Source organism: Oncorhynchus gorbuscha, linkage group LG17 (genome assembly GCF_021184085.1).
Source record: "Oncorhynchus gorbuscha isolate QuinsamMale2020 ecotype Even-year linkage group LG17, OgorEven_v1.0, whole genome shotgun sequence".
Classification (NCBI taxonomy): domain Eukaryota; kingdom Metazoa; phylum Chordata; class Actinopteri; order Salmoniformes; family Salmonidae; genus Oncorhynchus; species Oncorhynchus gorbuscha.
Genome location: NC_060189.1, coordinates 38,714,665 through 38,741,291, shown reverse-complemented (window position 1 = coordinate 38,741,291; position 26,627 = coordinate 38,714,665). Strand labels below are relative to the sequence as shown.

General features: G+C 41.7%; 2 protein-coding genes across 18 annotated transcripts in view; both read left to right on the top strand.

The window, feature by feature from the left end:
* The window catches only part of LOC124002054 (gephyrin-like), a 135,075-nt gene extending 132,948 nt beyond the window's left edge, over positions 1-2,127 (top strand). For all 16 annotated transcript variants that reach the window (XM_046309291.1, XM_046309288.1, XM_046309285.1 and 13 more), the window contains one exon: positions 208-2,127. In XM_046309291.1, the coding sequence (XP_046165247.1) occupies positions 208-341 (134 nt within the window). In that variant the 3' untranslated portion in view covers positions 342-2,127. The remainder of the gene's footprint in view (positions 1-207) is intronic.
* A 296-nt stretch (positions 2,128-2,423) lies between these two features.
* The window catches only part of LOC124001549 (protein PALS1-like), a 58,967-nt gene continuing 34,763 nt past the window's right edge, over positions 2,424-26,627 (top strand). For both annotated transcript variants that reach the window (XM_046308433.1, XM_046308432.1), the window contains exon 1: positions 2,424-2,614. The gene's annotated coding sequence lies outside the window, so the exon portion shown is untranslated. The remainder of the gene's footprint in view (positions 2,615-26,627) is intronic.

The following is a 26,627-nucleotide window of genomic DNA, read 5'->3' as shown; positions in this document are numbered from 1 at the left end:
ATTATCACATACTAAGTAAATACACAATAGTTTGTCCGCATGTGTTTGTATGGACAAATGGATAAGGGAAAATACTTATCCGAAAGTTTATCCTTGTCATTTTATTGACTCCGTCTCCCCACCCTCCTCTCCCTCTCTCCCCCTCTTACCACCCTCTCCTTCTTTCTATCTCACTCTCTTTTTCTCACTCTTTCTCCCCTTCTACAGGAAATCAGATGAGTAGTCGACTGATGAGCATGAGAAGTGCCAACGGGCTGCTGATGTTGCCTCCTAAAACAGAGCAATACGTGGAGCTGCATAAAGGAGAGGTTGTGGATGTGATGGTCATAGGACGACTATGATGATGTCATCTTACAGGGACAGATAGACAGGAAGAGGAAGTGGTGCATGTCCACATATCATAACTATTCTGTAATATGTAACGGCACAGCTAGTTTTTATTGATTTGGATAATAAAGTTGATCAAGTATAATTAATCACGAACACAAAATAAATGAGTACATACATTGATCATTAAAAAAATTAATTTGAAAAGATCATTGTATTTCAAAGACAAAAGGTAATAACTTTAAAAAGTGGAGGGAAAAAATATATAAAACATAAGAGAATTATTCTGTAATATATTATATTATTATTATAAGTATCATGATTATTATGATAATTATTAATATTATATTATCATATTAAGCAACTCTTGTTTCTCTTTCATCCTTGCAATTGCTTTGTGTGTTCAACCCTAGACCTTATAGATAGATAGCAGTAGCATTTCAATAGGAAGCTGTAGGTGCTTAACAGGATTAAAAAAGAAAGCCTATTTTCTTATCTCACAAAAAGGTTCAAAATACATCTTCTTTTTTACAACGAAAACCCTTTTAAGATTGTCAGAAGTCCCCCTTGGTCTATGTTCTGATTCTCCACCCTTCTCCTAAAGTGTGCACTTGCACACTCCCAGTCATTTAAATGCATGGGTTTGGTGTAGGCATTGGCTGGAGGTAGTTTCCACCATTGCTAAATCCATGCAAAAAAGAAAACAGGAAAAGAGTGAAGAATCAGGATGTAACCTTGGTGCTCTGGCTTGATAGGAGGAGTGCTTTCAGGTTCCTGAGGGTGCCTTTAGGTGACAGCTATCTTTACCTCCCTTTAGTATTCTTCTCTTCTATGCCACATTATATGGGCTTCATTATGCTTCATAATGGCTTCACACAGCTTTGCTTGTCGTTTATCTTGTGAGTCGTGTTTATGTGCGCAGTGCCAAAAGTGTCGGGCATCATGATGAGAACTGGGCCTGTATTTATAAAGTGGCTCTGAGTAGGAGTGCTGATCAATGATCAGGGCCCGTATCCACAAAGCATCTCTGTGTAGAAGTCCTGATCTAGGATCTGTTCATATTTTTTTTTTCATGATGATCTGAAATACAAAACAGATCCTAGATCAGAACTCCTGCTCTGGGATTCTAAGCATTTCGCCTCACCTGCTTTAACATCTGCTAATCTGTGTACGCGACAAATTAACTTTGATTTGAATTTTTATTTTAGATGCTTTGTGGATGCAGGCCCAGTTCCCCCCGGTGTATATAATCTGATTAATTATGATATATAAAACTAAACTGATCCTAGATCAGCACTCCTGCCCCTTTATGAATACATGCCTTAAAGGTGGAGGAAGGCAGCGGCCCTGCTTCGTCAGTCTAACCTCACCTGGTACTAAAGTCCCACCCAGAGATATGTATATCCTGGCTCTGGTCCCACCCTGTCCCCTGCCCTTCTACTCTACCAATGCCCCGCTCTCCCCCACCCACACCCCTCCAGGACTGCTCACCTCACACACACTAGTACAGATAGGTGAGGGAAATGGGGTAGGGAGAGAACTTTATTTTATTTGTTTAATTTCAGAAGGAAGAAACAGCTTATTTAAAGTGCTGACTGCCTTTTTAACAACTATTAAAACAATGTACAGAAAAATAAATAAATATAAAAGTGATATTGTACAGATATTATGGTGACCAGCACTCCTAAAGAAATTAATTAAGCAATGAGGAGATATTGAACTCTGTACTATAAAAATTCTGTAACAATATTGATGAAGCTGATGAAAAATAAAAAATCCTTGATCAATTATGTAAAACAATTAGTTCAGTCTCTTATTTATAAACGGACATGTCCTCTTGGAAAATGTTTAACTATTCTATGTTACGCTACATAGAGTACATAAAAGTATATGTGTTTCTACAGTATTGGTCCTTGATTTCAGCAAAAAAAAATGAAGAAAAACACTGAATTTTTTTAATTGAATTTACCCTCTTACTTTATAGATGTAAAGTAATCCATCATTGGATAGATGACTGACTGTGAGCAACATTGACCAATCGCGAATATTGTTTCATGAACGTAACGTTACCTGTGGAGCAAATGGGAGAGCCTTGACGTCTCAACCCTTGAGTTGGAAATGACTTCTAATAACGCAAGGCTACGGCTGGAGAGAGGGCTTCGACTGATATTGTGACACAAAGTTAGGAAAGTTGAGTCTTTCATCACTCAGTTGATACAAAAACCAATGGAGTAACATTGGACACCTCAATGAAGGATATATTTTTGAAAGCGTTTGCGGGTTAAAAGTGAGTAGTTCTCTTTCATTTTAAATGTATTTTGCTGGCATTGTTTGCAACAGGTTCCCAGGAAGCTAACGTTAGCTAGCATGCTAGCATTATCTAGCGCGAGCTTTTAAAGTTTATGCTACTAGCATAATAGAACATTTCACATCAGGTTGAACTAAAGCTGTTGATATTTTAACTGTGTGGGTTAACAACAAAATAGTATATTTTCTTGCGTAAAATGATCACCGAAATGTTCATGTCGCTTTTCATCCGAGCCCATGTCACAGCGGAAATTGTCGCAATGCCAGGCTAGTTGGCTTAGAAGCTAGCAGAGCGGACTGGTATCTAGCCCAACCCATAGAAATGTAATGATTCTAGCTATTTCTATGGCCCTACCTGTTGCGTGTGTGAAGTTTGGGTGCCTTCATTGATGCACTGTTTAAACAGGCATTTTGTTTACATCTTTTGAACAAGACAACGTTTTACATTAGAGTTCTGCTACTAGCTCGCAAGGTGAAATTCTACGTAATGAAAAGGGCTCATGCGTCTCAAAATTCAGGTATTACAGACTGGAGTCCGGACGCCAGGATTCGTGCCTTACAACCCAGTCACTACTGTATTATGTCTCAACGTTAGATTGAACCAGTTTACCATTTCAGGACAGATGCATGATGTCGACAAAGGGGATGAGGAGTCTGTTTTTGACAGCACTGTAATACGGTCTGACCAGAGAGTCATCAATCTATCAGCACTGAAGTATGCTGTACCACTGAGGTTATGCCAGTATTGTGATCAATCGTTTCATTCAATGTTTGTCTGACCAAAGCGTCAGTGACTAATACATGTATTTTTCGGTACATTACAGTATTATTTGTACAGGTCACACCGAAAAGCAACACACAATGAATGGTATCAATGAAGCCCACATCCAGGTGCTGAAGTTTTCTACAACCTTATCAATCAACTTTTTACCTACAGCCTGAGACTTTCTTGGCTAAAAAGAACCGTTCCTGTTTTATTAGTTTACTTAATCACGTGCCTCCAGTCAGCTGACAGTGTTATGCTATTCACAGTTAAGGCCAATTTTTTTAATGATTATTTTTAACATTTTCTTTAGGTGGTCTGCCTCCAATCACACCTAAAATAGCCAGGAAGGACCCTACCCACCTTGATTATCAACACCTTTGAAAGTGGTTGGTTTTCCTTGAAGTGTAGACTTTACTGTGAAATGCTTACTTACAAGCCCTTAACCAACCATGCAGTTCAAGAAGAACAACATATTTACCAAGTAGGCTAAAATAAAAAGGCTATAAACAGGGGTCACCGGTACGGAGTCAGTGTGCAGGGGTACAGGCTAGTTGAGGTAATCTGTACTTGTATTTTGAGGCAAAGAGACTATGCATAGGTAACAAACAGTGAGTAGCAGCTGTGTACAAGAGGGGGAGGTCAATGTAAATTGTCCGGTGGTGATTATTATGAATTGTTCAATAGGGTCTCAATTCTAAAATTCGCCTGTGCTATCATTTCTGATGATAAGCTACGGAATGCATAATAGCCAAGTGTTCCCTTTATTTTGACATGAAGGTATTCAGCTACCTGAAACTTCCCCTCATTCATCAACAGCCGAGTGAGCCTAATCAAAATTGACTCCCAACTATTATGACTTCTGCTTTCTAATACACTTTCAGAATGAGTTAATAATAAAAAAAAATAATTGCAAGAGGTTGGCCCTGAAGACACTTTACTCATAGTCTATCTAGCCTATAGCTTTTGAAAATGTTGTTAACATAACGGTTGTACATGGAGGTCTTGCGACTTTCACAAAGTCAGACCTTTAGGGACACATGCAAAGTGGTCATTCTGGTCAACTATGCCCAGCAACAGCAAGTCGAAAATGATGTTTGCTACTATGCCTTCTGCCAGGACTGGACTCCTTGGCTTATGAGCTACATTTGTAGATTAGACTTGCTGCTTGGATCTCTCTGACTCTGTATCGGTTTCAGTGATAGCCAGGGAGAGGGAAAATTAAAGTGCTAATGCTTCTCCCTGTCGAGTCATGTTACCTAGCTAGCAATGCTGATCTGAGGAACTTCCTGGAAGTGTGTGTGTCCAGTGTCCAGCCAGTCTCTCCTATGTAGCTAATGTAATGGCATCACCTTATAGGTACAGTAGATCTTCTGCGAACAAAAAGCTAGGCTGTATCATGTCTTTTTCTCTTGTCATTTATCCTACTTGTTTATTGTGTGAGGAAGCTCATAGCAGCCTACTTTCACATTTTATTTGAAACACTCACAATAGCGAGGTGAGGACTGTTGAGCACGTCTGCAGTGATCAGGGCCTGCTCCGGGAGGGACTGGACCCAGGCCAGGAACACACAGTAACTCGGTGTTCTCTCTGACCTGTTTGTGTCCCCCAGGAATTCTCAATCTGTCGCTCACTCACTGTGAGGGGAATCACTGTCCCCCACCAGCCCCCGCCCCTGCTGTCCGCTGATAATTTAGCCCCTGCGTGCTTTTACTGCTCTCCTCTATTCAGACCTCGCTTCAAGATGGTGCTGAAGACCCCTCAAGAATAGCATAGCACCCCCTAGAAAGATTTTATTACTACATGTACACAATATATTACAAGCACTCCTATGCAATGACCCCAGGTTTGTTTCAGAATAACTTATTGTTTACATTTACATTTAAGTCATTTAGCAGACGCTCTTATCCAGAGCGACTTACAAATTGGTGCATTCACCTTATGACATCCAGTGGAACAGCCACTTTACAATAGTGCATCTAAATATTTTAAGGGGGGAAGGGGGGGGTGAGAAGGATTACTTTATCCTATCCTAGGTATTCCTTAAAAGAGGTGGGGTTTCAGGTGTCTCCGGAAGGTGGTGATTGACTCCGCTGTCCTGGCGTCGTGAGGGAGTTTGTTCCACCATTGGGGAGCCAGAGCAGCGAACAGTTTTGACTGGGCTGAGCGGGAACTGTACTTCCTCAGTGGTAGGGAGGCGAGCAGGCCAGAGGTGGATGAACGCAGTGCCCTTATTTGGGTGTAGGGCCTGATCAGAGCCTGGAGGTACTGAGGTGCCGTTCCCCTCACAGCTCCGTAGGCAAGCACCATGGTCTTGTAGCGGATGCGAGCTTCAACTGGAAGCCAGTGGAGAGAGCGGAGGAGCGGGGTGACGTGAGAGAACTTGGGAAGGTTGAACACTAGACGGGCTGCGGTGTTCTGGATGAGTTGTAGGGGTTTAATGGCACAGGCAGGGAGCCCAGCCAACAGCGAGTTGCAGTAATCCAGACGGGAGATGACAAGTGCCTGGATTAGGACCTGCGCCGCTTCCTGTGTGAGGCAGGGTCGTACTCTGCGGATGTTGTAGAGCATGAACCTACAGGAACGGGCCACCGCCTTGATGTTAGTTGAGAACGACAGGGTGTTGTCCAGGATCACGCCAAGGTTCTTAGCGCTCTGGGAGGAGGACACAATGGAGTTGTCAACCGTGATGGCGAGATCATGGAACGGGCAGTCCTTCCCCGGGAGGAAGAGCAGCTCCGTCTTGCCGAAGTTCAGCTTGAGGTGGTGATCCGTCATCCACACTGATATGTCTGCCAGACATGCAGAGATGCGATTTGCCACCTGGTCATCAGAAGGGGGAAAGGAGAAGATTAATTGTGTGTCGTCTGCATAGCAATGATAGGAGAGACCATGTGAGGTTATGACAGAGCCAAGTGACTTGGTGTATAGCGAGAATAGGAGAGGGCCTAGAACAGAGCCCTGGGGGACACCAGTGGTGAGAGGGCGTGGTGAGGAGACAGATTCTCGCCACGCCACCTGGTAGGAATGACCTGTCAGGTAGGACGCAATCCAAGCGTGGGCCGCGCCGGAGATGCCCAACTCGGAGAGGGTGGAGAGGAGGATCTGATGGTTCACAGTATCGAAGGCAGCCGATAGGTCTAGAAGGATGAGAGCAGCTTTAGCGGTGCGGAGCGCCTCCGTGATACAGAGAAGAGCAGTCTCAGTTGAATGACTAGTCTTGAAACCTGACTGATTTGGATCAAGAAGGTCATTCTGAGAGAGATAGCGGGAGAGCTGACCAAGGACGGCACGTTCAAGAGTTTTGGAGAGAAAAGAAAGAAGGGATACTGGTCTGTAGTTGTTGACATCGGAGGGATCGAGTGTAGGTTTTTTCAGAAGGGGTGCAACTCTCGCTCTCTTGAAGACGGAAGGGACGTAGCCAGCGGTCAGGGATAAGTTGATGAGCGAGGTGAGGTAAGGGAGAAGGGCTCCGGAAATGGTCTGGAGAAGAGAGGGGATAGGGTCGAGCGGGCAGGTTGTTGGGCGGCCGGCCGTCACAAGACGCGTCTCCCAACAACCTGCCCGCTCGACCCTATCCCCTCTCTTCTCCAGACCATTTCCGGAGCCCTTCTCCCTTACCTCACCTCACTCATCAACTCTGGAGAGAGAGGGGAGAAAGAGGTCAGAGCACAGGGTAGGGCAGTGTGAGCAGAACCAGCAGTGTCGTTTGACTTAGCAAACGAGGATCGGATGTCGTCGACCTTCTTTTCAAAATGGTTGACGAAGTCATCTGCAGAGAGGGAGGAGGGGGGGAGGGGGAGGAGGATTCAGGAGGGAGGAGGATTCAGGAGGGAGGAGGATTCAGGAGGGAGGAGGATTCAGGAGGGAGGAGGATTCAGGAGGGAGGAGGATTCAGGAGGGAGGAGGATTCAGGAGGGAGGAGGATTCAGGAGGGAGGAGGATTCAGGAGGGAGGAGGATTCAGGAGGGAGGAGAAGGTGGCAAAGAGCTTCCTAGGGTTAGAGGCAGATGCTTGGAATTTAGAGTGGTAGAAAGTGGCTTTAGCAGCAGAGACAATCTTATTGTTCCCACTTACTGGCTAGAATTTAGAATCGACTCTGTCTGACCTTTTCAACCAGGGGGGCATTTGTTTGTCCACTCACAATCATGGTTGACTAGACAGAGACAGAAGCTGTGTTTGAATACTCACACTAACTATACTATTTGTGACATAAATTGAGTATATAGTTAGGATTTTGTACTACATTTGCCAAAATACGACGTATACAAGCTTTGGACACTATTTCCATGCTTTTATGGCCCATAATGTGATTCATCAGAAAATGGGCGTGGCTTCATAACGTTTTCAGATTTGAAGAAAATGGCGGAAAATATGCAGCCGAAGTCCGACGAGCTTATGCAAATTCATTGTTTTAACTAAAGACAAATGTTGAGCAGTGTAATGACTTTTCAAAAAATGTACGTTGGCTGACAATTTGTAGCTACGCTATCCTTATGAACCACATAGACACCTACTGCTGTAATTATATGCTATGTTAGCTAACTACCTAACATAAGTTGGCTACTAAGGGTGTGTTCTTAAATTCAATCTTGAGTGCCAGAGTGCCCTCTGGGCGTTCGAAAAATGAGCGTTGTCAAATTGTCCGTTCTAAATTCAGAGTGCACACTGGACGCTCTTGAGGAGTAGAGTTGAACTGAACGTTCTGACCTCAGTCAAGCACTCAAGCTAACTGGCTAGCTTTGCTAGCTACTTCCATACACAAATGAGAGAACACCTCACTCTGACTGTTTTACTTACCATAGCAGAGCTGGTTAGGCTGTTTTCATATTATCCAGAGCATTGTTGACTAACTGCTACTGGCAATATAATTAAGCATTTTTGCCGGGGTTTACTGACATCGCCATATTACAGGGGTGCTGAGTTCGTAAATTTGGCGGTTATTCAGCGCTCTGGCACACTCAGAGTGCTCTGAAATCTGATTAGATAGCAAGAGTGAATTTAGGAACACAACCTAATAATCAAGTCGTGCTTCGCTAAGTGGTATAGTCGTTGTGTGTTCTTAATGGACATTGTTAATGAAGTCATATGATGTCTAGCTAGTCATTTGTTATACTAGCAAGAAGTTGCATAGCAACAGCATCAACTTCCGGTAGACAGGCGAAGGGCTATTATGCTTAAGTGAAAAGAGACTGTTCGTTTACAGTATCCTAAAATGAACTCATATATATATATATATATATATATATATATATATACTCATTAAGTATGTAGTATACAGTATGTTAGTATTGGTATTTGAACACAGCTAATCTAGAGTGTTCTATTTATCTAAGTAAGAATACTTTGTTGCAACTAGAGGTCGACGGATTAATCGGAATGGCCGATTTAATTAGGGTTGATTTCAAGTTTTCATAACAATTGGAAATCATTTTTTTACACTCCTTTTTATTTAACTAGGCAAGTCCGTTAAAAACACATTCTTATTTTCAATGACTGCCTAGGAAGGGTGTGTTAACTGCCTCGTTCAGGGGCAGAACGACAGATTTTTACCATGTCAGCTCGGGGGATTCAATCTTGCAACCTTACAGTTAACTAGTCCAACGCTCGAACCACCTGATTACATTGCACTCCACGAGGAGACTGCCTGTTACGGGAATGCATTAAGCCAAGTTAAGTTGCTAGCTAGCATTCAATTTATCTTATAAAAAACAATCAGTCAATCATAATCACTTGTTATAACTACACATGGTTGATGATATTACTAGTTTATCATGCGTGTTCTGCGTTGCATATAATCGATGCAGTGCGTATCGTTGCTACAATGTGTACCTAACCATAAACATCAATGCCTTTCTTAAAATCAATACACAGAAGTATATATGTTTAAACCTGCATATTTAGCTAAAAGAAGTCCAGGTTAGCAGGCAATATTAACCAGGTGAAATTGTTATTTCTCTTGCGTTCATTGCACGCTGACTCAGTGTATATGCAACAGTTTGGGCTGCCTAATTTGCCGGAATTTTACGTAATTATGACATATTGAAGGTTGTGCAATTTAACTGGAATATTTAGACTTATGGATGCCACCCGTTAGATAAGAATAAACGTCTTGTTTTCGTGATGATCGTTTCCGGATTCGGACATAATGACCTACGACTCGTACGTGTGTTATCATGTTATAACTAAGTCTATGATTTGATAGAGTAGTCTGACTGAGCGATGGTAGGCACCAGCAGGCTCGTAAGAATTAGTTCAAACAGCACTTTCCTGCGTTTGCCAGCAGCTGTCTATGACTTCAAGCCTATCAACTCCCGAGATTAGGCTGGTGTAACCGATGTGAAATGGCTAGCTAGCTAGTTGGGTGCGCGCTAATAGTGTTTCGAAAGTCACTCGCTCTGAGGCTTGGAGTGGTTGTTCCCCTTGCTCTGCATGGGTAACACTGCTTCGAGGGTGGCTGTTGTCGTTGTGTTCCTGGTTCGAGCCCAGGTAGGAGCGAGGAGAGTGATGGAAGCGTTACTGTTACACTGGCAATACTTAAGTGCCTATAAGAACATCCAATAGTCAAAGGTATATGAAATACAAATGGTATAGAGAGAGAGTCCTATAATTCCTATAATAACGACAACCTAACTCTTCTTACTTGGGAATATTGAAGACTCCTGTTAAAAGGAACCACCAGATTTAATATGTTCTCATGTTCTGCACAAGGAACTTAAACGTTAGCTTTCTTACATGGCACATATTGCACTTTTACTTCTCCAACACTTTGGTTTTGCATTATTTAAACCAAATTGAACATGTTTCATTATTTATTTGAGGAGAAATTGATTTTATTGATGTGTTATATAAAGTTAAAATAAGTGTTCATTCAGTGTTGTAATTATCATTATTACAAATACATTTTTAAAAACGGCCGATTTTAATCGGTATCTGCTGTTTTTGGTCGGTATCAGCGTTGAAAAATCATAATCGGTCGACCTCTAGTTGCAACTGCCAGAATGTTGCCCGTAGGATGAGTTTGATAGCTGATAAGTGTACTTCTGCAACATGTTATCAAAATGTTACTGTACATGCCATGGTCTTATATGGACTAAAGGTTTTTGTATTACCCCCTTTTTATTTCTATCCCCACCATCACACTTCCCTTCTCTCCGCCCCCTCTCTCTACCCCCTTCCTGGTACGAGGTGGTACGGTACATCACTCTCTTCCCCTTCCCTGAAATGTTCTATATTCCGTGTTGGAATGTGGAATGAGAGTTCTGGAGAAGATAACAATCCTGGTCTGTTTCTTCTCCACAGTGACGGGCTGAGAGGATAGGATACACTGGCCCACAGCTGAGGTGTAATGGGGACTTAGCATTCTGTGATTACATGGTATCAGAAGAAAGTTAATAGGCCTAGTTGATTTCTCTCCTTTTAATATGAGCCAAGAAGTGAGTATAAAAGCACCATTTGGGAATGCAAATATATTTAGAGGAATGTTAGGCTCTGCCCAGTGTTGATATGGGGTCTTGGCTCAGGGCAGTGGGCTGGAGGAGGGGATGCTTAGACTTCCATTCTTTACTGTAGTCTCAGAAGGCTCATCTAAAGTGAGCCAGGAAGACAGACACCACCCTTTAGGAGACTCTGATTGGGTAATGGCATGCTTCAGCTGCTGTTGTGAGGTGCTGTACAGCAGTGTGTGCAGTCACTTAGTCACTGCTGTGCCACTCCCAGGACGATCTGCTTCATGCCCACAGTATAGCAGGGGTGTATTCATTACACCGATTTTGTTGAAAAAGGTTTACTCTAAATCGAAAACGTTTTGCAATGGAAACGGGAGTTTCTGTTGGACAAATTCAGGTAGGTCCCTCCCCGTTTTGTTCTGTTTGTGCTGTTTGCTTCCGCTTGGTTCTTAACCGGTAAACGGTTTCCTTTGCAAGACACAATGAATACACCCCAGGTTTGTCCTGTAGCCTAGGTGTAGAGTCGACACCTACTTCAGGTCAGGACCCTGTGTGGCTGTCCTCACCTCACACACCACCACGATGTCACCAAATCTGATGTAGCCTAGAGAAGAAGTGGTATGTTTGGCTAGAAGATGGTGGTCAAATTGTTATTTGTTTAGGTAGTGTCTCCTTCCTCAAGTATGTTTTAAACTGTATGCAATACTAGCACTTATGTGAGCCGTACTGTCCTAAATGGTGAAATGTGATTTAATGGTCAGAGGCTACCCACTATTTTAGCCTGTGTTTGCGTACTGGTTAATGAGAGGGTGTGTGTTGTGTAAGGACTGAGTGTGTTTCACAGACCGCTGTGAGTGCCGGTGGACGAGATGACATCAGAGAGAGACACTCTATACTCATTGCTCTTGTTGACTCAGTCAGTTGGGGCCTGTAGATTTGTTCCTCCCACTCTCACTCTGCTTCGAACCAGAATGTAAAGTCACACCCACATCCTAGGGCAACCTTGGGCTGGCTCACTGCACCTGCTGCTAGCTTCCCCCTAAAAACACAAAACACCTGCACAGTACGTACACACACCCTCGCACACACACACACTGCCCTTCCACTCCTCCCTTACCCACAGGCAATGAACCTGTTCCAACTACCTTAACTGTCACATGCTAATCTATAAATCAGGTTTCCCCAACTGGCGGCCTGTGGGTGGTTTTATTTGGCCCCCAAGTTTTCTGAGAAAAACAAGTCTTAAAAAAAATAAAAATAATCAATGTTGGATGTAAGACTGTAAAAACACCAGTTATTTTAATTTTGGAAATCTGTTCCCAAGTATTCCTACACATAATAGAGACATGATCATATAGAAATGTAAACAAGGTTTGAAATTATCATGTTTTTGTCAAATTATTTTTTGGGGGGATTCTCGCAGTCAAATTGCGGTCTACAAAAGATTTGTAATTATGTTCCGGCCCCCGACCATCCGCTCACGAGAAAATCGTGCCACAGTTGAATATATTTGATGATCCCTGCTTTAAATGCTACTGCTTGCTCTGGGGTTAGGCCGGGTAGCTGTAAAGCACTTAGTGATGTCTGCTGATGTATAAAGAGGTTTATAAAATACATTTCATTACATGTAATAAGCTGTTGAGGAAGGTAGCTTTTTCTGTAGTTTCCTGCAACCTACCAGGCCCATTATTATTATTTATACTGGAGTATGTAGCCTAACTGACTTGGTTGGTTGGTTTAGGTAGCCTAGTGTCTGAGGTTGAGAAGACCAGGAGGTGTAGGGCTGGGCGATATATTGAATTTGTGTGTGTTTGGCACGATATTCCAAATTGCTTGTATCACAAGAATCACTTTTTTTTTCTTCAGTGTTTATGTCCGCTTGTTCTCGTGTTGTCTTTCTGTTCTTGTCTCCTTCACTCCTTCTGTGCTGTGCATTGCAGTATCACGTATGTTACCGCTAGTAACATTTTAGCCAAAGACTAGTCTGTGTTTTTATAAATGTACAATAAGCATGAAACAGAGTTCTTCAAGGAATTGGCAACTTGTTCTCATTCTGAGAAATAAGGTAGGTCACTTGATTTCAACATCTGAACCAAGTGGACAGGCTAGCATGCTGTTCAAACAGTTGGAGACAGACAAGTGTGTGTTCATAACAATTCAACCGTTTCCCCTCTCTTATTAGCAAGCAAATAGATCCAAGTTGGCTAAACTTGAAATATAAAGATTAGTTGGCTACTCATGAGCACATGGGCTTGTGCTTGAGTGTTTATGAGACTGGTGTTAATTGTCTAATGTCAAGTTAGTCATTATTAGTGAATGTGCATTATGCATGGTTCTGATTACAATTGTAACAAGAGGATTTTAATTGACAGACTTAAAAGCCAGATCAGTGATTATTGCAAAAAAAGCAGGTTAAACTATTTTGATAAAATAACTACTTCATAAGTGGGTCTTACGGTTGTGGAAGGCTTATACACTACATGACCAAAAGTATGTGGATACCTGCTCTTCTATCATCTCATTCCAAAATCATGGGCATTAATATGGAGTTGGTCCCCCCTTTGCTGCTATAAAAGCATCCACTCTTCTGGTAAGGCTTTCAATAGATGTTGGCACATTGTTGTGGGGACTTCCATTCATCCACAAGCATTAGTAAGGTTGTGCGCTGATGGAATATTAGGCCTGGCTCTCAGTCGGTGTTCCAATTCATCCCAAAGGTGTTCGATGGGGTTGAGGTCGAGGCTCTGTGCAGGACAGTCAAGTTCTTCCACACCAATCTCGACAAACCATTTCTGTATGGACTTCGCTTTGGGCATGGAGCATTGTCCTGCTGAAACAGGAAAGGGCCTTAGCCAAATGTTGCCACAAAGTTGTAGGCATAGAATTGTCTTGTTGTATGCTGTAGCGTTAAGATTTCCCTTCACTGGAACTAGGGGACCTAGCCCGAACCATGGAAAACAGCCCCAGCCCCAGCTCATTATTCCTGCTCCACCAAACTTGCCATTTTTTCACACAGTGCATTTCTCCTGGCATCCCCCAAACCCATATTTATCCATCGGACTGCCAGATTGTGAAACGTGATTCATCACTCCAGATATCACGTTTGACCGGGGCAACTCCAGCAGGGCAGAAATTTGATTAAGGTGGCATCCTATGACTGTGCTACATTGAAAGTCACTGAGCTCTTCGGTAATGTCATTCTACTGCCAATGTTTGTCTATGAAGACTGCATCGCTGTGTGCTTGATATTATACACCTGTCAGCGAGTGTGGCTGAAATAGCCGAATCCACTCATTTGAAGTACACATACTTTTGTGTATATATAGTAGGGATGCACGATATATCGGTGAACATATCGGAATCGGACGTTATTAGCTTAAAATGCCAACATACTGGGATTATTAACGCCAACGTTAAAAACCAATGTCAAATCTACCGTGCATACCTATATACAGTAGATGCATGACGTAATAACGCAACATAACATTTTGCGCTACACATGCAACACAGCATTCCTAACCTAGCCCACACAATGTCAGCTGTGTGGATCGAGCAGTCAAGCATTCATTTGTAAGAACATTTCAGCGAGAACTCAAAGGTGAAATCCATGAAAGCTAAATATGGAATTCATTGCCCTTGACAATAAACTGTTCTCTGTCGTGGGTGATGTTGGCTTTTGCTGACTAGGCAAGCGCCGGTACACACTACCAAGTGCGCTTTTTTTCAGATGTTGCAATACCGGAGTTACACAGTAATAGTGTCACTGCTATTAGCTTCACGACATGCATACTATGGAATGCCGTTTGGGTCTTTGTGTGTCAAAAAAGATACAGTAGCACTGTCAAAGCTGTACAAAAGTCTGCAAGCAAGCAAACCCCAGACACGAACGATATGTTTACAATACGTTGATAATAAAGCAAAAAATTTTGACTGCAACTTCTGGGGTAGCTAGCTTTAGCTTGGTACCTAGCTAGCACCAATACAACCAGCCTGAAAACAATGACCAGTAGAAACCGCAGTAATTTTCATTATTCTTAGCAATGATTTGGGATTCCTTGTGAGTAAGTATTAGCAAGGTTGCCACTTGTTGTTCGCCTATTGAAATTGAACTTCAGTTCATGAAAATAAATAGCTAGCCAGCTTCTTAACCTGTTACTCCTACCCCCTACTTTTTCGAACATTCTGTTAAAAATCGCGCAACATTTCAGCGCCCTGCTACTCATGCCAGGAATATTTAGTATGTGTGGATAGAAAACACTCAGAAGTTTATAAAACTGGTTAAATCACAGCTGTGACTATAACAGAACGTGCGTTTCATCGAAAAACGCAGGAAAAACTGATCACTGAAAATGCAAAAATATATCCATGCGCCACTAGAACCCATTGTTGAATGTGATCCACATTAAATGGGGCCGAGGTTGCAATACCTACAGCTTCCACACGATGTCAACGGTCTTGTCATTTGCCTACGATTTGTTTCTTGGTCAAATGGACACAAGGTAGCGCCTTTCTTCCGGTCGGAGACCGGATATTTTGGTTGAGATTTACACTGACATTATTTCCAGACGTACAGCTATAGAATATACATCGCCTCGTGATCAATTTGATCGCTTATTAACGTTTACTAATACCTAAAGTTGCATTACAAAGGTATTTAGAAGTGTTTTGTGAAAGTTTATCGTCAACTTTTTTAATTAAAAAAATGACGCTACGGTATAAAACGCTATTTTTTTCCTTGATCACACAGTCTTCATAGATCGATATCTAGGCTATATATGGACCGATTTAATCGAAAAAAAGACCCAATAGTGATGTTTATGGGACATCTAGGAGTGCCAACAAAGATGGTCAAAGGAGTGCCAACAAAGATGGTCAAATGAATGTTTTATATTTTATTTGTGCGTTTTGTGTAGCGCCGACTATGCTAATTATTTTGTTTACGTCCCCTGCGGGTCTTTTGGGGTGTTACATGCTATCAGATAATAGCTTCTGATGCTTTCGCCGAAAAGCATTTTAAAAATCTGACTTGTTGCCTGGATTCACAACGAGTGTAGCTTTAATTCAGTACCCTGCATGTGTATTTTAATGAACGTTTTAACGAGTGCTATTAGCATTTAGCGTAGCGCATTTGCATTTCCAGAGGTCTAGATGGATGCATGTCGTGTAGGAGCAAGAGGTTAACCCTGTTTCCCAAAGCTAACGTTATAAGCAGCCAGCTAGCTTCATCTGGCTAGAGAGGCTCGACCGGACCGGGTTAGGTGTTGTGAAGCTAGCACCAATCAGGATTATGCACAATAGTGGACGTTGCGGTTAGCCTTCAAAATAAATGTATGTAATTGACAGTGATGCAAATGAATACAAGTAGTAGAATTATGCCATACTTTGATTTTGAAGGCTAACTGCAAAGTCCACTCTTGTGGCTAATCCTTATTGTGGCTAGCTTCACATAGATGGGTCAGACCATTAATCAAATAAGAACTATCTTATAAATTAGGGTCATTTAGATAACGCCTAGCTATATAGTTAGAGGTCGACCGATTATGATTTTAACGCCGATACCGATTTATTGGAAAACCAAAAAAAGCTGATGCCTATTTTTTATATGTATATTTGTAATAATGAAAATTACAACAATACTGAATGAACACTTATTTTAGCTTAATATATAATACATCAATAATGAATAATAAATAATGAAACATGTTCAATTTGGTTTAAATAATGCAAAAACAGTGTTGGAAAAGAAAGTAAAAGTGCAATATGTGCTAACGTTTAAGATCCTTGCTCAGAACATATGAAAGCTGGTGGTTTTAGGTTGTAGGTATAGGACTATTTCTCTCTATACCATTTGTATTTCATTTACCTTTTGACTATTTGATGTTCTTATAGGTACCATAGTATTGCCAGCCTATTCCCGGGAGTTGATAGGCTTGAAGTCATAAACAGCGCAATGCTTGAAGCACAGCGAAGAGCTGCTGGCAAATGCAGGAAAGTGGTGTTTGAATGAATGCTTACGAGCCTGCTATGTCAGACTGCTGTATCAAATCATAGACTTAATTATACTATAATAAACACACAGAAATACATTAATATGGTAAAATCTGGAAACTATCATTTCGAAAACAAAACATTTATTCTTTCAGTGAAATACGGCATCGTTCCTTATTTTATCTAACTGGTGGCATCCATAAGTCTAAATATTGCTGTTACATTGCACGACCTTCAATGTTATGTCATAATTATGTACAATTCTGGTAAATTAGTGTTTGTTAGGAAGGAATGGTCTACATACAGTTCGCAACGAGCCAGGCAGCCCAAACTGCTGCATATACCCTGATTCTGCTTGCACAGAACGCAAGAGAAGTGACACAATTTCCCTCGTTAAAATCAATTAATGTTAGCCTGCAATATTAACTAAATATGCAGATTTTAGTGCAGATTGCTAGTTTAACTAGTGATTATGTTAAGATTGATTGTTTTTTTATAACATTTTTATAAGTTTAATGCTAGCTAGCTTCTTACCTCGGCTCCTTGCTGCACTCACATAACAGGTAGTCGGTCTCCTCTTGGAGTGCAATGTAATCGGTGTCCAAAAATGCCGATTACCGATTTATGAGAACTTGAAATCGGCTGACCTCTAATAGTTAGCTAGCTAACTATAGCTACTAAAAGAATGAAATAAAACGACTGAACAGCAAGTAAGTGAAAGAAATAGGTTTTGATTGTTTTACTGGTAATGGGGACATACAATGGTGCAAAAAAGTATTTAGTCAGCTGCCAATTGTGCAGGTTCTCCCACTTAAAAAGATGAGAGGCCTGTAATTTTCATCATAGGTACACTTCAACTATGACAGACAAAATGAGGAAAGAAATTCCAGAAAATCACATTGTAGGATTTTTCATTAATTTATTTGCAAATTATGGTGGAAAATAAGTATTTGGTCACCTACAAACAAGCAAGGTTTCTGGCTCTCACAGACCTGTAACTTCTTCTTTAAGAGGCTCCTCTGTCCTGCACTCGTTACCTGTACTAATGGCACCTGTTTGAACGTGTTATCAGTATAAAAGACACCGGTCCACAACCTCAAACAGTCACTCCAAACTCCACTATGGCCAAGACCAAAGAGCTGTCAAAGGACACCAGAAACAAAATTGTAGACCTGCACCAGGCTGGGAAGACTGAATCTGCTATAGGTAAGCAGCTTGGTTTGAAGGAATCAACTGTGGGAGCAATTATTAGGAAATGGAAGACATACAAGACCACTGATAATCTCCCTCGATCTGGGGCTCCACGCAAGATCTCACCCCGTGGGGTCAAAATGATCACAAGAACGGTGAGCAAAAATCCCAGAACCACACGGGGGGACCTAGTGAATGACCTGCAGAGAGCTGGGACCAATGTAACAAAGCCTACCATCAGTAACACACTACGCCGCCAGGGACTCAAATCCTGCAGTGCCAGACGTGTCCCCCTGCTTAAGCCAGTACATGTCCAGGCCCGTCTGAAGTTTGCTAGAGAGCATTTGGATGATCCAGAAAAAGATTGGGAGAAAGTCATATGGTCAGATGAAACCAAAATCTAACTTTTTGGTAAAAACTCAACTCGTCGTGTTTGGAGGACAAAGAATGCTGAGTTGCATCCAAAGAACACCATACCTACTGTGAAGCATGGGGGTGGAAACATCATGCTTTGGGGCTGTTTTTCTGCAAAGGGACCAGGACGACTGATCTGTGTAAAGGAAAGAATGAATGGGGCCATGTATCGTGAGATCTTGAGTGAAAACCTCCTTCCATCTGGAAGGGCATTGCTGATGAAACGTGGCAGGGTCTTTCAGCATGACAATGATCCCAAACACACCGCCCGGGCAACGGAGTGGCTTCGTAATAAGCATTTCAAGGTCCTGGAGTGGCCTAGCCAGTCTCCAGATCTCAACCCCATATAAAATCTTTGGAGGGAGTTGAAAGTCCGTGTTGCCCAGCAACAGCCCCAAAACATCCCTGCTCTAGAGGAGATCTGCATGGAGGAATGGGCCAAAATGCCAGCAACAGTGTGTGAAAACCTTGTGAAGACTTACAGAAAACGTTTGACCTCTGTCATTGCCAACAAAGGGTATATAACAAAGTATTGAGAAACTTTTGTTATTGACCAAATACTTATTTTCCACCATAATTTGCAAATAAATTCATTAAGTGTACCTATGATGAAAATTACAGGCCTCATCTTTTTAAGCGGGAGAACTTACACAATTGGTGGCTGACTAAATACTTTTTTGCCCCACTGTATGTACATGCCAACAAAACTTTTTGGTCTGTGTCTGTAACCTTTATTTAACTAGGCAAGTCAGTTAAGAACATATCCTTATTTACAATGACGGCCCATACGACGATCGGTCAATTGTGCGCCTCCCTATGGGGGTCCCAATCACGGCCAGATGTGAATACAGCCTGGGTTCAAACCAGGTCTGTTACGCCTCTTGCGCAGAGATGCATTGACTTAGACTGCTGTGTGTGTGAACTATTTAACTTTAATAGAATGCTTAAAAGGCTGCTAAAATTTTAAATATCTTATCGATAATGTTTTTTTGGCAAGCAAAATATTGGAAATTTTTATCGGCCAATGTCATATCGGTGCATCACTAATATATAGCATGCAAAACATTATGAACACCTGCTCTTTCCATGTTATAGACTGACCAGGTGAATGCTTTGATCCCTTATTGATGTCACTTTTTATATCCACTTCAATTAGTTTCGATGAAGGGGAGGAGACAGGTTCTAGAAGGATTTTTAAACCTTGAGACATGGATTGTATATGTGTGCTATTGAGGGTGAATGGGCAAGACAAAAAAGATTTAAGTAACTTCAAACAGGGTAAGTAGGTGCAAGGCTCAACGGTTTGTGTGGTGTGTGGGTAAAATCACTGGGCAAACCAAGCCAGATAATTGCATTGTTTGCTCTGTAACCTGTTAGTTCATATGCCTTGCAACCATGACGTCTAGGCCTATGGCTGAGACAACAAGACAGTGGCAGAATAAATTCAACCACAACTTTTGTTTCATCACAAAACCGGAGAGCAACCTCTGTCCACAAAGCATATTGCATGTAGCAAACAGTTACGTGACCTACAGCATGGTCAAGCCAGCTAATGTTTTTGGACTACTAAACATCTTTTGTTTTAGAACCACGGAGAGTTACCTCAAGTTGTAAAGAAAACAGGAGCTGCTTTCACGATCAAAACACATATGCTTAGTCTAATACAGTGATAACTAAAAGATACCGAAAACAATTTAGTCAAACATTATCAAATCAAATCAAATGTATTTGTCACATACACATGGTTAGCTGATGTTCATGCGAGTGTAGCGAAATGCTTGTGCTTCTAGTTCCGACAATGCAGTAATAACCAACAAGTAATCTAACTAACAATTCCAAAACTACTGTCTTATACACAGTGTAAGGGGATAAAGAATATGTACATAAAGATATATGAATGAGTGATGGTACAGAGCAGCATAGGCAAGATACAGTAGATGGTATCGAGTACAGTATATACATATAAGATGAGTATGTAAACAAAGTGGCATAGTTAAAGTGGCTAGTGATACATGTATTACATAAGGATGCAGTAGATGATATAGAATACAGTATATACGTATGCATATGAGATGAATAATGTAGGGTATGTAACATTATATTAGCTAGCATTGTTTAAAGTGGCTAGTGATATATTTTACATAATTTCCCATCAATTCCCATTATTAAAGTGGCTGGAGTTGAGTCAGTGTCAGTGTGTTGGCAGCAGCCACTCAATGTTAGTGGTGGCTGTTTAACAGTCTGATGGCCTTGAGATAGAAGCTGTTTTTCAGTCTCTCGGTCCCAGCTTTGATGCACCTGTACTGACCTCTCCTTCTGGATGATAGCGGGGTGAACAGGCAGTGGCTCGGGTGGTTGTTGTCCTTGAAGATCTTTATGGCCTTCCTGTAACATCGGGTGGTGTAGGTATCCTGGAGGGCAGGTAGTTTGCCCCCAGCGATGCGTTGTGCAGACCTCACTACCCTCTGGAGAGCCTTACGGTTGAGGGCGGAGCAGTTGCCGTACCAGGCGGTGATACAGCCTGCCAGGATGCTCTCGATTGTGCATCTGTAGAAGTTTGTGAGTGCTTTTGTTGACAAGCCGAATTTCTTCAGCCTCCTGAGGTTGAAGAGGCGCTGTTGCGCCTTCTTCACGATGCTGTCTGTGTGAGTGGACCAATTCAGTTTGTCTGTGATGTGTATGCCGAGGAACTTAAAAATTACTACCCTCTCCACTACTGTTCCATCGATGTGGATAGGGGGGTGTTCCCTCTGCTGTTTCCTGAAGTCCACAATCATCATGTTGACGTTGAGTGTGAGGTTATTTTCCTGACACCACACTCCGAGGGCCCTCACCTCCTCCCTGTAGGCAGTCTCGTCGTTGTTGGTAATCAAGCCTACCACTGTTGTGTCGTCCGCAAACTTGATGATTGAGTTGGGAGGCGTGCGTGGCCACGCAGTCGTGGGTGAACAGGGAGTACAGGAGAGGACTCAGAACGCACCCTTGTGGGGCCCCAGTGTTAAGGAACAGCGGGGTGGAGATGTTGTTGCCTACCCTCACCACCTAAAAATGATGTGGCTGTCCATGGTTCTAATTTGTGTGCATTCGTGCTAGTGGAAAAACATATAGACTCACCATACTTGTAAAGGAACAAACGTCAATGCCATCCTCTTTCTTGCTGACAACTGTGTATGAACTGTCATACAGTTCACACTTGTTTTTTTGTTCGTCTAGGCTTCCTGGCTCAAATCCTTGCTCGCTAGCTTAACTTTCTTTCATGGGCAACGTTATCTAGTTAACACTAGCCTGCTATATCTTGAACTTTCATCCTCTCAGGCCATGGGCACAGTGTATGAATTTATGGTTGGATCAGAATAGCCATTATATTCATTGGCCAGTATGGAGAATTAAGTAAAACCACAAGTCCAAATCCCTATTTCCATCCATGGCTAATTTAGGAAAGGGACAATTTTAGCTAGCTAGCCACCGGAGGACAACAAAACAGTGAGATGCAACAATTCTGACACTACTTTGTTGCGCAAGGACCATTCACAGTTGAGCTCAGTCAGTTTAGCTCAACGCTGGCTTTTATTTTATAATTTTTTTCTCTTTTTTATTATTTTATCAAGAGGCCAACTGCTCACTGGCATCCATTGTGTTCAATGCTATGGGTGGCAGCAATGTCATACTTTTTGACCAGACAGCATCAGATGGGGTACAAACAGAGGCACTGTTTCACTTGTTTTGATTCTTTCTCCAGTTAGATACATTCAGCCTCTTGCCAATAGAAGAACATTTTTATTTGAATGTATTATTTTTTGTTACATATTTGGGGGGAAGCCTGGCTTCCTTTGGCATCCATGAATCCCGGCATCCCTGTGGAACGCTTTCGACACCTGATGGAGTCCATGCCTTGACCAATTGAGGCTGTTCTGAGGGCAAAAATGGGGGGGCAACTCAATATTATAAAGGTGTTTTAATGTTTTGTACACTCAGTGTATATTGTGTATCGCCCATAAATGTGAAAACATTTAAATATGATTATTAAGCTATATCGCCCAGCCATACCAGGAGGGTGACCACTGACTATACCAGGTTGCTTGGCAAAGCACCACAAGCAACAGATGGTCCACATCAAGGGCACAGTGTGTTTTAACCTGCCTCGTGGGCATGACTCCTCTACGGGGAGGGGATGATCCTGCCAAATGAGATTAGCTCAAGATCTTAATGCAGTGTGTGATGCCATCTGTGTGTGAATGGATGTGTAGATTATGACACATTTTTTGGTGTTGGTGAGAAGATGACCGGACTAGATTTCAATTCATTCAGACCTTACTTTCCATCAGTCCCACACTATTCCTTGAACAAATGCATACTCACCACACCAGAATACAAGCATGCTACAGCTGTTATTTGGAAAGGGAGGAAGCCAGTCCTTATTGAAAGTTGGGAAGGTTTTAGACAACCAGTTGTAATTCTATAGTGAAGGAAACTAAACTCAGAGTTTTTTTAGAATGGCCATTGTTTACACAAATGCGCACACAAAAAGGTTTGAAATGTAAATTGTCTGACACTTTCAATGTATGGGAAGCCATCAGCCTTTCTCTACATAGTGTTATCTGTTCTGCTCCTGTAGTACAAAAAGGGGAGAATAGAATACTCAAGGCCATAAAAATAAATGTTCTGCTACAAGAGGATTGTGTGCATTTATCCTCGCGCTCCAACTCATCTAGTGAGTGCTACTGTAACAGTTACTTATCTAGCCTAAACCTACGTCACTCACTGAAACTACATTATTCATTCAAAGCGTCTGCTCTGCTCCTGTGTGAGTGTTTCCAAGGACAAATGGGCTGCTTCACTTCCACATCACCCAGAGAGATTATTTTGTTACTTTTTCTGCACAAAAAAACATCTGCATATTTTCAGTAGTGCGGTTTGACAGTTATCCAGTCCATTCGGAAATAATTTGTTACAGCCTTGTACTAAAATTGATGAGAATTTATTGCACACAATAACCCATAATGACAAAGCGAAAACAGGTTTTGTGAAATTTTTGCAATTTAATACAAATTTTAAAATAAACTTATTTGCATAAGTATTCAGACCCTTTGCAATGAGACTCGAAATTGAGCTTGTGCATCCTGTTTCTATTGTTCATCCTTATGTTTCTACATCTTGATTGGAGTCCACCTCTAGTAAATTCAAATGATGATGATTTGGAAATGCACACACCTGTCTATGTAAGGTCCCACAGTTGACAGTGCATTTCAGAGCAAAACCAAGCCATGCGTTTGAAAGAATTGTCTGTAGAGCTCTGAGACAGGATTGTGTTGGGGCACAGATCTGGGGAAGGGTACCAAAAAATGTCTGCTGCCCCAACGGTCCCCAAGAACAGTGGCCTCCATTTTTAAATGGAAGAAGTTCGACTCTTCCTAGAGCTGGCCAAACTGAGCAATCAGGGGAGAAGGGTCTTGGTCAGGGAGGTGACCAAGAACCCGATGGTCAGTCTGACAGAGCTCCAGAGTTCCTCTGTGAAGATGTGACAACCATCTCTGCAGTTACAACCCTCTCTGCAGCACTCAACCAATCAGGCCTTTATGGTTGAGTGGCCAGACAGATGGCACTCCTCAGTAAAAGGCACATGACAGCCTGTGTGGAGTTTGCCAAAAGGCGCCTAAAGGACTCTGACCAAGAGAAACAAGATTCTTGGCCCTGAATGCCTAGCATCACGTTTGGAGGAAACCAGGCACCGTTTATCACCTGGCCAATACCATCCCTACGGGGAAGCATGGTGGTGGCAGCATCATGCTGTAGGGGTGTTTTTCAGCCGCAGGGACTGGGAGACTAGTCAGGATTGAGGGAAAGATAAATGGTGCAAAGTACAGAGAAATCCTTGATGAAAACCTGCTTCAGAGCACTCAGACTGGGGTGAAGCTTCACCTTCCAACAGGACAACAACCCTAAGCACACAGCCAAGACTATGCAGGAGTGGCTTCAGGACAAGTCCCTGAATGTCCTTGAGTGGCCCAGCCAGAGCCCGGGCTTGAACCTGATCAAACATCTCTGAAAATAGCTGTGCAGCGACACTCATTCTTCACATATTCTTCACATATTTGGGGTTGGTCCAGTAACCGAAAGGTTGCTAGATTGAATCCCCGAGCTGACGAGGTAAATAAAAATGCGATGTTCTGCCCCTGAACAAGGTAGTTAATCTACTGTTCCTAGGCCGTCATTGTAAATAAGTATTTGTTCTTAACTGACTTGCCTAGTTAAATGAATAAAATAAGATTTGGCACAGTATTTACAAATGTACACAGCTTTTCCTTCTACATTAGCTCCAGTGAAATGTTTCCACACATCAGATCGTTCCCGTGGCATTTTCCTGTAAAGATTGGAAAAAATAGTAAAATAACAACAAATACAATTCCATGTACAGATAAATGGTTAACCTGTCTAGGAAAGGCGTTCTGCTAGCGGAACCCCACCACAACATTCCGCTGAAAAGGCAGCACACGAAATTCAAAAATATTTTTTAGAAATATGTAACTTTAACACATTAACAAGTCTAATACAGCAAATTAAAGATAAACATCTTGTTAATCTACCCATGGTTTCCGGTTAAAAAATGATTTACAGCGAAAGCACAACATATGATTATGTTAGGTCAGAGCCAAATCACAAAAACACACAGCCATTTTTCCAGCCAAAGATGGGAGTCACAAAAAGCAGAAATATAGACAAAATGAATCACTAACCTTTGATCTTCATCAGATGACACTCATGTCATGTAACAAAATATGTGTATGCTTTGTTCGATAATGTGCATATTTATATTCAAAAATCTCAGTTTACATTGGCGCGTTATGTGCAGTAATGTTTTGATTCCAAAACATCTGGTGATTTTGCAGATATACTCATAAATAACATTGATAAAAGATGCAAGTGTTATTCACAGAATTAAAGAGACTTATCCTCTATGCAACCACTGTGTCAGATTTCCCAAAAACTTTACGGAAAAAGCATAATCTGAGAACGGCGCTCAGTACCCAATTCAGCCAAAGAAATAGCCGCCATTTTTGCGTCAACATTAGTTAGTAAAAACACTAAATGTTCACTTACTTTTGATCTTCATCAGAAGGCACTCCCAGGAATCCCAGTTCGACAATAAATGACTGATTTGTTCCATAAAGACCATCATTTAGCCACTTGTTGTTAGCGTGTTCGGCCCAGTAATCAATCTTCATGAGGAGCGAGCACTTCCTCCAGACAGAAACTCAAACAGTTCCGTTACAGGTCGTAGAAACAAGTCAAATGATGTTTGCAATCAATCTTTATGATGTGTTTAACTTAAATCATCAATAAGGTTCCTAGCACATCCATAACTATCAGGGATTTGAATAGGCAATTTTTTGAAAATCGATTTCTCACTTCCTGTTTGGATTTCTTCCCAGAATTTTGTCTGCCGTATGAGTTCTGTTATACTCACAGACATCATTCAAACAGTGTGTTTTCTATCCAATACTAATAATAATATGCATATATTAGCGTCTGGGACAGAGTAGGAGGCAGTTCAGTTTGGGCACGCTATTCATCCAAAAGTGAAAATACTGCCCCCTGTCCCAAAAAAGTTAAGCAGTGAGATTAAACAACTCCTTCGTAAGATAAATGTTTTAAAATTAAACATGTATGGAAACAGGTGAATTAACACTCCTCAGTTAGCAGGCACAAGCAAGCTAAAACCCACATGGTAGCAAAAACTAACTAGCAGAAATGATTGACAAGTTAACCTCTTGCTCCTACCTGGCACGCAGGCGTCCCATCTAGAGCTCTGGAAATGCAAATGCGCTACGCTAAATGCTAATAGTATTAGTTAAAACTCAAACGTTCATTAAAATACACATGCAGGGTATTGAATTAAAGCTACACTCGTTGTGAATCCAGGCAACAAGTCAGATTTTTAAAATGCTTTTCGGCGAAAGCATGAGAAGCTATTATCTGATAGCATGTAACACCCCAAAACAAAATAATTAGCATAGTCGTCGCTACACAAACCGCACAAATAAAATATAAAACATTCATTACCTTTGACCATCTTCTTTGTTGGTACTCCTAGATGTTCCATAATCACTATTGGGTCTTTTTTTTATTAAATCTGTCCATATATAGCCTAGATATCGATCTATGAAAACTGTGTTATAAACGGAAGAAAA